General features: G+C 48.3%; 2 protein-coding genes; one reads left to right on the forward strand and one right to left on the reverse strand.

Moving 5' to 3' along the window:
• Positions 1 to 395: 395 nt before the first annotated feature.
• GSTUM_00000401001 (uncharacterized protein) lies at positions 396 to 1,790 on the reverse strand (the record flags this gene model as incomplete). XM_002837569.2 has 1 exon in its annotated part: positions 396 to 1,790. The coding sequence occupies one exon, from the start codon at positions 1,788 to 1,790 to the stop codon at positions 1,314 to 1,316; it is 477 nt and encodes a 158-aa protein (XP_002837615.1). The 3' UTR covers positions 396 to 1,313.
• A 6,705-nt stretch (positions 1,791 to 8,495) lies between these two features.
• On the forward strand, positions 8,496 to 12,568 carry GSTUM_00000402001 (uncharacterized protein). XM_002837570.2 has 3 exons: positions 8,496 to 8,815; positions 8,945 to 11,041; positions 11,094 to 12,568. The coding sequence occupies exons 2-3, from the start codon at positions 9,146 to 9,148 to the stop codon at positions 11,409 to 11,411; spliced, it is 2,214 nt and encodes a 737-aa protein (XP_002837616.1). The 5' UTR covers positions 8,496 to 8,815; positions 8,945 to 9,145; the 3' UTR covers positions 11,412 to 12,568.
• Positions 12,569 to 14,155: the final 1,587 nt, after the last annotated feature.

Below are 14,155 nucleotides of genomic sequence, written 5' to 3' on the forward strand. Positions count from 1 at the left end.
TCCAGTGGTTTTGTCGGTCGCACGCGAAATTTAGATTTCAACCTTATTCCAAAACGGTAACCTACAACTCCCTTCCCCCCCCGGAGCAGCTTGGGAAAAACCGGGGGTTGTATGTGGCGGTGCATGCACGAGCACAAGTACTCGTACCATAATTCTACTCGTACAAGTACGGTATTTTTCTTTGCCCTGGTTGCTGTGTGAGTTCTGAGACATTGCGCAAAAAGACGTGAAAAGATAATCCTTGAGTGGGGTTCTCATTTCTTTTTTTTTGACCTTTTGGGAAGTTTTGAGTTGCACCACAGTCCATTGCGAGATTCAAGGTCACGTGAGGGGCTTTGTTCATCACGGTCGAAAAAAAAAAATATTGTGACAGGGTAAGGTAAACTTTTTCGGGGGGTGGGAGATCTGCCTTTTTTTGCTGTCGCTATGGATCGAGAAGACTAGCTCTCATCGGATACTTTTCTGATATGTTTGCTTTTGTTTCTCCGTGAGTTTGTTGGTTTGTACATCTTTTTCCTCATTTCCCTCTTCTCTCTTTCTAATCTCTCTCATGGACCTTACGAGTAAGTATTAGTTACCGGTATTTTAAAACCATCTCCCTCCTCCCTTTCCCTTCTCCTTACCGCGGCGTGCGCTCAAAGTCGGGGATAAATTTCATGCGGCTGCGCGCTCGAGCGCGCTCCCATCATAATCATCACCATCATCGTGAGGTCATCGCTACCCTCACGTCGCTTCGGGACTAGCTCGGTACTTGCGCATTGTACTTGGCTCGCTCGTCATCCGCTCGTTCGCTGAAAGGAAAAGCGAGTGGGAGGCTCTGCTTAAGGTCCCCCCACCCCCAAGGGGTCCATCTCCTGGTTTTCGACGGGCAAGGGAGGAAATTTCGGAACTCCCCGATCATCAGGAACATTGCCGCAAATCGCCCTTTCGAGACCTGCTGCCAGCTTACTGTTACTGTACTCGTACGGTACTCGTACTTGTCGCCTTCCCGGTCGCAACACCACAGGACCCCCGCGTGAGCCCTATGTCATCGTCCCTTCAACGAAATGGCAAAAGGACCAGCTACAATGCGCGGAAGAGAGCTGTGCATCGCGTGAAAAGAGCGGGATGTCTCTTAGTAGTTTTGAAACCAAATCAGAAAGGGCCGTCGGAGCAGAGATGCATCTACCCGCTGCTCGTTCCCTTGGGCCATCTCGATATTCATATATTAATTTGGAAGGCCGGATCCTCGTAACCAGAATGCGAACCGGCCGCGGAAAACGGATTGGAAGTTGTAATAACCCGCTCTTATATTGATAACTGTGTGAGCCGTATTAGTACCGCGATTCGTGCCTTGTCCATTCCTTCGGTCCGGTTTTAAAAGAAACTTGGTGCTCGTGGGGTGATAATCCAAGATGGTACTTATTCACAAAGGGTATCATGCGAGCGTCTTCCCCAGCGATTTTGGACCGAATCCGTAATTTCGTATTTCGACCCTGACCGCAACAGCCGAGTCCACGATGTTTGGAGTCGGCGGAGCAGTAAATCTTCGGCGATTTGGGAAAGAAAGGTCGAAGGTGGCCCACGTCGTTTAACCCGGTAACTAGTAGAAGTGAAATCCGACACCGAGTAACCCTCGGTTCTTGTTTTTGCGGTTGTCCTCGACCCCCCCCCTTTCCCCATGCGCGAAACAAAACGACTACACGAGACCTCAGACAATTGTCCGAGCGCGGGTCAAACAAATACTGGTACTCGAGTACCGGTACTGTAAAGTAGATTGCCCGCTCCGAAGCGGTTAACCTTATGTGCATTGTTTCACGCAAATACCGTAACGTGACGTCGTTCCACTCCAAAGACACGCTTTGACCCGCGTTTTTGGCGGTGCTACGATCGGTACGAGTACGGTAGGCGGACAGCTGCACACCCACACACGGACATCGCGACAAGGAAGGAAAGAGAGAAAAAAAAAAAGAAAGAGAGGCTTGTGTCCCCTGTCTCGCCTGAGCTGATCTTAAACATCGCGCACCCAGGTTTCTCACCGCGACGGCAAATTTGAGCCTCTGTTTCCCCCCCGTCAACAAATTCCGCGAACGAGAAGGTCTTTCCGACTGAGACACGGTCACTAACAACCGTTAGTCGTGATGGAAAACCTTCTCTGGACGTCGTTCGTCTAAAAAAAGACGTTGCGGTCACCTCGCAGCCGAACCGCGAAGCGTGATTCGTCGTATGCAGCGCCATCTCCGCACCTAAAAACCCGGAAATCGCACGTACCAAAGAACCACATCACTTTTTTCTACTGCACGACTGTCAGAAATGTTCGTAGCCGAGATATATGATATGCTGATGATGGGTGGGAAGTATCGTAGAGAAATGGAAGAGGCATGAAATAATAACCAGAGCCAGAGAAGCATTCTTCCCACCGGACCGGTGATACTGTTAATCCTTTTCCCGGCGGAAGGTATGTATGCATGCACAAGTATATGTATGTAGGAACGCGGGGTAGGCCAATAGGGAAAAAAGTATCGGAACATGCCCTAGGAAACTCCGCATCGGGTTTCGTATTCTTATTATTATTAAGTATTCCCCCTCTCTCCCTTCTGCCAAAGTACTCATTCTAAGGGTATTCCTCTTTTCAATGTATCGAAATGCGGGACGGTGTCCCTCCCCATAGGTCAGCCTTAGGAGGGAACGGTGTCAATTTTCCTTTTGTACCTAAACACCCGGCGATTCATTGCGTCACGATCCAAAGAGAAAAGGGTAAGTAAGGGTGACAGGCGGCGGGCGGTAAGAGAGGGGAATGGAATGGGGGGAAATAGGGTACTCCCGGAAAAATTGTAGCCCCAAAGTGTGAGAATTATTATGGCTTGTTTGTCGTGGATCCAGTACTCGCTGCCACGACTTGTGCAGACGAGCGGAGACACAGAGAGAGGGAGAGGAAAGCGCGCTCTGTCGCAAAAGGGTCCCTCCGATCATCATGATCGATCACTTGGAAAAACCTAAATTGGTGTTTTTCTTTCGAAAAGGTAAGCCCGTTCACCGGTAGACCTATCTAGGGGAAGAGAAGGGAAAAAAAAGAACATCTCGATAAAATTGGAGGGCAAATCAAGATGGACGGAATATGGGAATCAAAGGGAGATTCGCAGGCGATTATGATTTTGAGTGCTTATCTTTTCGTTCCCCCTTCTCGTCCATTTCTTGCGCTCGGCCGGGCTGATGATCAGTTTACATATCTGACATTCTCATGATGAAAAGGCGGGAGGGGGCAAAAGGCATTTTAGGGGTCGAGTTGGTTGTGATTGAGTGAGCGAGCGATAGGACTTGCCCTGGTCAGGGAAAAAGCTTGGTTTTCGCTCAATCTTGCCTTATTACGAGTATATGATAGAGAATCCTTTTCTTTTTCTCTCTTGTTGCTATCATATGAGACGATCAGCCATATCTATCATCTTACGGTAGGTCCTGATTTGATCTTCCACCATGTCGACAACATTCGACGAGACACCGAAAGATCCCCACCCTCCCCTTTCAGCACAGTAGGCGAGATGTGATGCGCACACCAACAAGGTTAAATTAACGCGCGTACGAGTACTGGAGCGACACAAGGTTAACCGGCATCAGAAATATAAAAAGTCGTGAAGTGGACACAAGCAATTGGCAATCATTCAGGGAACACCGCTATTTATCCGCCTCGTTTCAAAATGGTGGTGTGGTGAACCGCTCAGGAATAGACGTATGTACTCGAGTACAGTACTCGTACCAGCATTAACCGATAGCAATACCGTACCGACTTACTGGTTGCAGCTGCAGATCCACAATCTACTGCATTGCATCTGGTACGAGTCAGAGGGCGTGAGAGATGAAAAAGATAGGATGGACGGAAAAAACAAAAAGAAAAAAAAAAAAAAAAAACAGAAATATGGAACGCCAGGAAGGATGAAAAAAAAAATAAGCGATCTGCCCCTATCAAGTTGGATAAAACAAAATACGAGCAGTGGCGCTTTGATGATTATAGTATTGAATGATATGGTGCGGATATTCCTCGTGGATCCAAGGGATGTTCCCGAGGGGGTTTTTACGTTTACAAAAGTTTGTGGGATATACAGTACGCTTCTCGAAACCGTAAGGAAACTGCCAGATGGTGTCGCAAAAGTGGGCCTCTGGCCAGTGAACCATCTCTCCCTTTTCTTCCCACCATGAGACGGAGGAGGAGGAGTCCGTCCGCCTTTACTACTCGTACCGGTACATACTATGCAGGCACGGTGATCATTTAGCGTACAGTACTCGAGTACCTCCCGTTCCGGTGAACCCTGTCAGACAGGTCTCCTGGGATTTCCCGAAGCATATCCATATGAAGAACTCGAGAACGAGAAGAGGGGATACGAAGGGACAAATGGGGTTGTGCGTGTGGGGCTACAGTTTGTAAAACTTTTTTTTTGCCAGAGAAGATAGGTTACTAATACAGTACAACGCCTGTGGCAAGGAAGAGGGCGGAGGTTGAATGCAAGCCTGCCTGCAGTCTTGCTGCATGTCCGGCTTGAACAATTGCCCGCTCCGTTGGTTCCATGGTGTCGTTGGTAAGCGACCAAAGAAGGCACCCTTGATCCATCCCAGGGCTCGGAGAGAGAGAGGGGCCGAGGAAACTACTTGTATCGTATATACTAAGGTATTTGTGTGATTTGGACGACCGTTCCAGAATAGCCCAGATGGTGGTGGTGGTGGTGGGGCGTAATGAATAGATGGATGGGGTGATGAGGGAAGGGGGATGAAAAGGTGCGAAGAAGGAAAGTCCTGTCGGGAAACAGGAAGGAGTTGAGAGGATGTTTGCAACCCCGCCGAACCGCCCCTCAGAGCGGGGTCTGGACAGGCGAGACGTATTCCGTGCAGTACTCGTACGGTACCGTGCTCCTCCTTGCTCAAAGCTCTCTCTGATCCCTTACTCATCTTGTAAGAAGAGTGCTGGGGTTCCTGAAGGTTAGCTTGTTTTAGGTGCGAAATGATTTTTTTTTCTTTTCTTTTTTTCTTTCTCTTTTCCGGGTGGGGGGTGATACGGTAGGTTCAGCCAGGATTGAAAGCTGTAGGTACTCAAGTGAGAGGTACCAGAAAGAGAGGTTTTGGCATGGTTGATACTATTAATTTCATCGGCTCGGTACCAGATATCTGGGTAACAATAGAAATAAGGATCCAGGATATACCTTCCCTAGTTTGTCAACAAGTACCGGTATGGTATGATACCATCATACGCTTATCAGTTGGCGGCGAATTTTCAGGCAATGGGACATTCCGACAGGGAATGGGGACGCTGGGATGCCGGTGTCCCAGTGTAGCGCAACCCAGCCGAAACACCAGACCGAAAATCGAACAAATTCGTGAGTTGAAGTTCCGAGTGGTGGTGGCGCGGACGGAAGCAAAAACACTCGCTTGCGGGCCAATCTAAGACAAGTCAGAGCGAATTCCGTCATGGCAAAGAGTTCATCTTTTTCCATAAGCCCTAGCAAAAACCGAAACACAACCCCTCAGTGGGTACCCCAGTACTCGAGTACCTGTGCGGTGCTCGAGTACTCGTACCGTACTTTACTGTATGGATATTGTACTCGTACACACAGACATTTTGTGTGGGCAAACCTTGGCATGATGCGGTCTGTGTGCTTGCAGTTTATTGTAGGATCAAGATTCTGGTACCGCCGTAAACTCGAAACTTTACGAGGGGTTCGGGGGCTGGCTATGCTGAAGCACGGTATTCATAAGGAGGGGCTGTACCGATGCTATGTATCCTATACGGTACTCGAGTATCATACACATCAGTGCCGAAAATGTCGTGCAGCTCTACAGTACGAGTATAGTACCGGTATTTCCTCTCCGGAGAGCCCTTGAGGCACGGCGTTTACAATTGTGCTTGCTCCGATATGAGGAGAGAAAAAAAAAAAGGAGCACGGTCCGTACTCATCGAACGGGGAAGTCGTTCCAAAGGTGGCCGCTACAGTACTTACTATACAAAAAAACTTCGAGTTCAGTTAGGTACTTTTATGCGGCTGATAACATTGAGCGCCTCGCAGTGCAGACTCACCAGCCGTTGCTATTCGTCCCTTATCTCTGACCCCTGTCGACATGCATCCAATCCCAGCAACTTCTTCGACCCGCGGAGGTACAATCTGTTATGAACCCCACGCACCAAGGCTCAATTCAATTGCATGCCAGGATTTTTTTCTCTCTTCCCTTTCCCCTACCGGTATGCGTATTCAGGCCTCCGGACATAGCACCCGCTACAGTGTACTCGTACCGTACCGTATTCTGTTTATTTACTTATTCCCATGATATTATTTTGTCTTTTAATTCCTATCTCAACCTCTTTAGGGGGTTGCGGGTAGCAGGTCGGCCCTAATTCTAGACTAGTCTCAGCTCCTGTTGACATTCCCTTTGCGGACTGCCTACCGTAGTCGATGGGATACGGTACAGTACCCACAGCGACAAAGTTCCCACTTCAGGCGTCAAAACGCAAGCTGCTGGTTACTGGTACCGCCATACAGTACTCTGATCCTGCTTCCGAGAAACGATTCGTGGAATCTTGAAGCCAATTGCTGGTTTTTGGTTTACTCGTTCCCAGCGTTCCCGCTGTGAGCGTCATTCTTTTGTGACCCTGTGCCTTTTGCGTGGTGGATTGGGGAAAATAGGACGGAAATAGGAAGAATATGAACATCCCACTAGCCAACTAGGGGCATTTCCTTCATTCCTATTGGAAACGGACCGGCTCCATAGGCCCGTTTTAGACTAAATTGGCGCCGTTTCTAAGATACCGCACCCATTCTCTATCAACGATAACCTCCTCCTTTCCGCGTAACATTCTCTCCCTGAAGGGTGTTGCATCGGGAGCCAGGGCGCAGTGGCCGGCACCCATAAAAGACGTTAAGAGCAACCAAGGGAGAAAGAGAGGGCGAGTGCGGACTCCTCGTATGTATCCGATCCCTGTGTCCGGGCAACAGGAGAGTGAAACCTCAAAAAAAAAAAAAAAAAAAGGAAAATCGAAAAAATCATCAATTCTCGAGTACTGGCGAGCGTATTTCCACTGCGACCAATAATTTGGGACCAATCGATGGGCTGCCACTAGATAGTCTAGAGAACGGTTGCCAGTATTCAAGTAGAGAGAGAGACATGGGGCAAAACGTGTAGATAGATAGGGCGTTTCTGGCATGTGTGTCTCACCTGCGCTTCGACCGCCCGCATGCAGTTTGTGTCCATATTCTCTCATGCTTCTCTAGCTCCATTTGAGTGAAAGATAGCTTCCTTGGAAGCTATCGTAGATGTGAGGTTACAAGATTTGGAGGGAGGGTGTGTGTGTGAGAGCCATAAACGATGATCCTGTCTGGGCCCGAATATGAAGTGAAGTGTGGCTGCGAGGGAAGAAAATTTTTTGGACCGTTGTGGACATGGGTCCACTACATCCCTGATGCAACTCTCTTATCCAACCCTCCAAAAAATTTACTTTTTCCCTGAACTGCATTCTAGAGGCTAGAATGGGGCATTGTAGGACTTTCTTATTTTTTATTTTTTTATTTATATTTTTATTTATTTACAATTTTATTCTTGCCTCTCCCTCACTCACACACTCAAGCTCGCCACGCTTCACCGCGCAGCCAGGCTCAAATAGAATTAGGGTGAGGTAGGGATGGTCAATGAATGGTACGGCGGGTAGGGGTCAATTATTGTAGTGGTGGTGGTGGTGGTGGGAGTTGGTGGTGAGTTTAGGTGTTCTGTCTGAGTAGGGGACGGCAATCACGGTAGACTAACGGGAGTCAAAGGGGCAGGGCAAAGGGTGGGGGTTTTGCCTTCGCAGAGCAGGAGTGAATATTGTATCGGACTTGGGTTGGATTGACTTTTTTTTCTTTTCAGGTTCAATATTGTGATTAGTGAGAATGAGTGCAGAGGACAGACAACAAAGAGTGAGGACACAAGTATCATGTAGTGCCAGCAGTGGGTGTAAAGCAGCAACGAAGGGGACAGAGGAAAAAAACCAAAACTACTACAGCAGCATAAAGGTCCGAAAGGGCAGCGGACTTTGCTCTCTTGCTACAACGGGCATCGCAAACAGGAGGGTGGTGGGGAGCCAGGAAATTCCAAGCTGCGTGCAGGCTGTTGAGCGGTCGAGGAGGTTGGCTGGCTGGCTGTTCGAGAGCCCGGGGGGTGGTGGGTTGGGTGGGAAGGAGTGGATAGGTTGGTTGTTGTTGAGCGAGGTTGCTTGCTTTGCCTGCCTAGCATTGTAATTTCTGGCAAGCACTGCTCTAGAATAGTACGACGGCCACCTTGCGTTTCCATCACGGTGTACGGCGGACGGGCTCACGTTTTCCTTTTTCCCATTTTTTTTTTCTTTTTCGTCGTCACCCTCCTCACCTCTTTTCCCTTTTCTTTGGCCTCTCCCACCTCTTTTTCTGCCCTCTTCCTCCCCCCGTTTCTTCCTCCCCATCCACTCTCCAAACGAGACCGCTCACCCCCTCCCCCTCCCTCTCCCTCCCCACCCCCCCCTCCCCAGAAAGGCCGTTGCTCGCCTACTACAAATCCTCTGGGTTCCCCCGAATTGCTCGCTCTGCTTGCCACTCGCAGCACAGAGCCCCAAGAGCGATCCTCCCCCCCACCACCCGCTACAAAAGCACCTCGAAATCCGTTCGCTTGCTGAACGGTTCCTGTCTGCAGCTGTCACGACGATTGGTTTCTCCGTGACTACTCTCTCTCCAGGCAGAGTGCACTCCTCATTTCGATCCTTTGGATTTCCTTCCACCGTAGTAGGGTTAGGATCTCGATCGGACTCGAATTTGCGTTTGCCTTCCAGCAGCTTGCTTGCATCATCAAGGTGTGTGATATCACCCCACCACAGGAGAAACCCCCTAGAAATGTTGCCCGCGGATTAAGATATTTAATCTTCATCATGGCCGTCACAGTCTAAAAAGTTGTTGGTGTAGCTAATTAGGTGTCTTTACAGGCATTTAATTGTTAATATTCTTTTTTTTGTTCTCGAGTTTCGTTTTCTGGTTTTCTGGTTCTTTCTCTTCTTTGCCCTTACGCCTTGACGAGTTTTTCGAAGAACTTTTCCGGCCTATCTACATATCCCGGGTCCTCCCCTTCTCATCAGTATAGTTTTTTTTTTTTCCTCACTTCCGACACACAAGGGACAACCGAGAAAATGCCATACACACCACCGAGCCAGTCTCCGGCTACTTCGCCGGCCGCCAGTAGGTCAAGTTCGATGTCGTTACATGACGCAAGACCGCCGGCAACGACAATGTCAAACACAGTCATGAAATCGAGCAATCCTCCTCGTTCAGCAACATACCTGTACAAGAATCGACGAACTCCGACTACCTCTCCCTCAATCAATAACCAATACCTTCCTCCAAGGCCGTTAGTACAGCATAGGCACAGTGATTCGGGTGGCAGCATTCACAGACCGCCGGTCCCCGTAGATAATGGGATGTCAATGCCAACTGGTGCCATCATTTCGCCACCCGATTCGTCGCAGAACTCAAGTGATGAGGAAGAAGCAGCAAAGGGAAACGGAAACACTGCTGTTCGAGGTAGACGAAGGGATTTGGGCAGTCTAGAGTTGCAACTCAAGGAGGCTATCAAGAACATTCCCCAACGGAGGGAACCTTCGCCGGATTCAACAAACCCAAAATCACCTTCACCAACAGATCCCGAGAGTAAGGGTAGGAGATTACATTCACGGTCTGCTTCGGAAACGATGTTGGCCTATGCAATCAATGGTGGAAGTGGTAGTGGGAGCGAGGATGATGACGAAGGCTATCGGATAGCGCCACCAATGGTACGTAAGAAGAGTGGAGAGGTTGTTAAATCGTCCCTGAAGACACCCAATCGGTCACGACCTTGCAGCATGCCATCTACCCCAACATTTCCCAAGGCTGTTCACTTTGACTCACACATCGAACACGTCCGACACTTTTTGCATTCGGAAAAGCCATCGGCGGTTAGTGCTGGATCATCACCAGTTGAGTCGTACGATGGTGAGACCGAATTCCCCTTCAGCGGTGAGGATTCCTTCCGGTCCCGGGAACCACCTTTCGAATGGGAGATTTCATTGCCAAACTTCCCCAAGGATTCCGATTCCAGGAAGCATATGCCTGTTAGGATTGAGCGAGTTGTTCTGTCGACTGATAAGAAGAATTTGATTGGTACCGTTGCTGTTTCCAATATTGCTTTCCAGAAGTCAGTGGTAGTCCGATTCACTTTGGATTACTGGGAAACTGTTTCAGAGGTATCTGCGGAGTACAACAACGATGTTAGGAAGAAGCAGAGAGAGGAGGGTGTTGATCGATTCAGTTTTAACATCAAGTTGGTTGACCAGGCCAATCTTGAGAAAAAGCTCTTGTTCTTCTGTGTTCGCTATACCAGTGGTGGTCAGGAATTCTGGGATAACAATAACGGCTTCAACTTCCAGGTCGAGTTCAAGAAGAAAGCTAAACCTCAAAATGGCAAGAATGGGGGGGCGAGACCGCTTCCACGATCGTCCAAGCCTTCCTCTAGACCTCGCATATTGCCCAACAATTTTGACGACGAGTTGGAGAGCTTCGAGGATGCTGGGATCTTTGAGAAACTCAAGAATGCCGAACTTCCCGAGCCCAAGTCATCGAATCTTACCGATACTACAGAGTCATTGGCACGTCGAGCAAATCCGTCCGGTAACGCTTTCGGTAACAGATATGACTTCAATGCTTCCTTTGCCGCTATTCAGGCGGCCGAAGCATCCCCGGGAAAGAAGATGAGAAGGAAGACTATTAACTTTGATGATGTTGATAGCCCTTACTTTAAGTCTGCTAGCCCCCCAAACCCAGCTCCCGAAGAACCTAAGGCACAAGTTGTTCCGGCTCTTAAGCCTTCTTTACCCACCTCCTCCCTTCCTAGATCCTCAAGGAGCGTAGTCAAGGATACCACATCTCTTGACAGTCCTCCCGCTAGTGGTTCTGGGTCCCCAACAAGGGGTTACCCGCCAGCTCCATTCGCTGGAGGCAAGCCTTCGATTGAATCTTCTTCTTACCGAGAATTGCTTGACAACTACTGCTTCGTAAGTAAAACCTTTCTAACCTCTTTTTAATTCTTTCGCTAATATCGGCCAGTTTGGGTCGTCAAAGGCTTCCCCTCAGCTCTCACAGGGTGCTGAGATTCCTGATAAGATGCATAATCCGACAAACCTTAATACAGCCCTCTATTCAGGTGCTGTATTCGCTACTGACGTGGGACCCGGGTCTCCACTGCCGGAAACGGCGATCAGTCCACGATATGTATCATCACCTTCGCACAATTCTCCGCCTAGTTCGCTGAAATCGCCCGGCAATGCCTCTCCTATTCCAGCAAACTTTGCTGGATATCACCATCACAGACGGGCTTCTGGTGCATTCAAATTTAGTGCCCAGACGCCGACGGCTATCTGTTAAATATCCTTGACCGTTTAGGTCCCAGTGATGCACTGGTCCATATAAGTTTCTACTTGGATAGGGTTATCACGGTTTTTCTTTTCTTTTTCTTTTTTCTTTTTGAAAGGTTCTTTGGAGGAACGAATGGGGTGTATAGCGGGCTGGAGGAGGCCATTGGAAAGGAAGGATCGAAGTTCGAGAAGTTATCCTGATACGGGATATTGGAAAGTTTATGGCGGACATGAGATGATTACGACTCATGAGACTGTACACTCGCGAGGTGTACCTTCGCCCGGGCCCTCGCTTTGTCTTTCGTTTTTTGTCAATTTTTTCCCCCTTGGTGTTGATTGTTTGGCTTTTTTTTTTATTCTCGCATTGTTTTACTATTGCTTTTGTTTGTTTTCCTTTTTTTCTCTCCCTTGCTATACTCTTACGGTGGAGTAGTGGCTACTCCAGCGCAAGAAGAGGCGGTGTGTTCTTACTACACTATAGTTTTCTAGCTCTGTTTTTTGCGGGTTCTTTGGGGTTCTCTTTTACGACTGCTTTTTGCGATGTTTTCCCCTGCATTTCAACAGGCAAGTCGGGTTTGTTACAGCGGGGGTAGTTGTAACTCCACTTCGAAAAAAAAAAAAATTTCTTCCCTGAAATTATTATATTTCCTTCATGGGAGGTTTTATGTTTTAACTATTAGAGCGTCCATGCTTTTATCTCCCTCTCGGGCTCTTGCTCTACGTTTTTTTTTTTGCAGATTTTCATGTTTTCATCATTTTTTCTTTTCGGGTTCGGGTTTCTCTTTCTCGTTCTCTCTCTATTCTTCATTCGACTGGTTGTGATGGGATGGGGATTTCGGTGCGGGCTGGGATGGGTTGGGAAGGGTGAGATACGGCTTCTTGTCGGGAGCGATGGGTTGGTGCGGTTTTTCATGGTTTAATGGACTCACTCCATTTTTTTATGGGCATGCATACATACAGTCAACTGTATTTTTCAGGCGTCACCATCAGTCGTCAAGAGAAAATGGCAGGAAAAAAAATCGCGGAAGCAAAGGCAGAAGCGGGAAGAGAAAAAAAGAAACAAATTCATGAAAGTCACCAAACGAACCAAAATCTTTGTATTATTGCATTGTACACATACTCGAGTAGCATATCATTGGAATTTTCTTATTTATTTTTATCCGTTAATACCGGTATTCCTTCTGGGTTACAGTATTTTCACCTTTTGCCCAGACTCACGATTTACGTATCTATCGCTGAGAAGGAGGCTCTAGAACCTTTTATTTCATTCTGTCCGTTCGCCGATAAATTGGGATTGCATGAGAGAGGGGAAGAACAGATAGGGTGATTTACGCTGTAGCAGTACTGGTAGTCTACAGATAAGCATCGTGGCGTGACACAGGATCGATTGATTGACAGTCTAGTCTAGTCAAGCCCCGTTTTGGTTACTCTTGGGAATCCTCTCTCTCTCTCTCTCTCTCCTCTCCACCCTATCTCTCGGTTCATAAACGGGCGTGGTATACCCTACACCACCACACTGACCGACTGCGGTGTGCTGATTTACTCAACTTATATTCCATTCTATAAAAAGGTGGTGGTGTGATCGTCAAGGGGGCGTGCAGCTATTTACAGCACTTGACAGCTCTTGTAAGACTACCGGTATCCCATTCATCTATCCTTCCCGTATGCCTGTCTGTAACTTGTGCGCGGCACTCGAGTACGGTTGGAGAGGGGGGGGAGGAGGAAATGGGACGTTATTTGATTTTGATAATATTGATTCAGAGTGGCATAGGCCCCACCCCTCATTGTGGTGATGATGCGGAAGCGTGATAGTAGTGGCACTGTGGGGAATGCATGGGGTCCTTGTCGAAGAAGGGCAATCCGCGCTTGGTGGTGGTGGGTTGTTTGTTTTGAATTGGAATAGAGAGTTAGCGGGATTGATCGATATTCAATACCTGCGAACGGGGTACGTTATCAAGAGAGATGTACTGTACTCGTACAGTACTAGCACCGATATATGAATCTTATATCTGCACTTTTTTCTCTTCTATCGGTACGGTATCTTTCTTATTTTTCTCGGGAGGGAGATAGAGAGAGTTTGGTTCGTGGCTTGGTTTGTGGTTTTGGTGATGATGATAAGTTGTGGATGGGATGGGATGGTCTGCACTGATGTTTCCCTATCTTCTCCTCCCAGTTAAATTACCGGTAACACAGATAGCCGGTCATATGAAAAGGTTGCACAGTATCATACAATTGAAATGGGAATAGGTTCCGGAGAAATATCAGCCATAGCCAGTCAACACCTCCTCCCCATCCCCATCCAATTTTTGTCTCTCTGATTTACCCTTTTTTGTTTGGGTGGGGATCGCTGCTGCTGCTGCTTGTGCCTTGCCTTCTTTCCTTCTTCCTTCAAGGGTAACCCCCTCCTTCAACTACGAGTACAAGTACAAACCATTACTAACCGACTCCACTCCACCTCTCCCCCCCCTCCTCCACACCAAAAACCAGCCCCCGCTTCGCCAACACCGATAACGAGACGTACAAGACGAGACTTGACAAGACGGGAGAAAAGCAGCACCCCAGCAGATCCCCACTACTGTACTTCCTCCTCCCACCAACTCTCGACCCGAGAACCGTCACTGCTGCGATAGTCCATAGTACCCCCCATCACGTTATCGTATTCCCCATCACGCTTCAACAAAAAACCCACTTTTCTTACTTTCCCCGCAACTTTTCCTACTTTTTGACCTTACCCTCTCTCTTTCTCTGCCCCTC

The sequence above is a fragment of the Tuber melanosporum genome (assembly GCF_000151645.1).
Source record: "Tuber melanosporum whole genome shotgun sequence assembly, scaffold_193, strain Mel28".
Taxonomy (NCBI): domain Eukaryota; kingdom Fungi; phylum Ascomycota; class Pezizomycetes; order Pezizales; family Tuberaceae; genus Tuber; species Tuber melanosporum.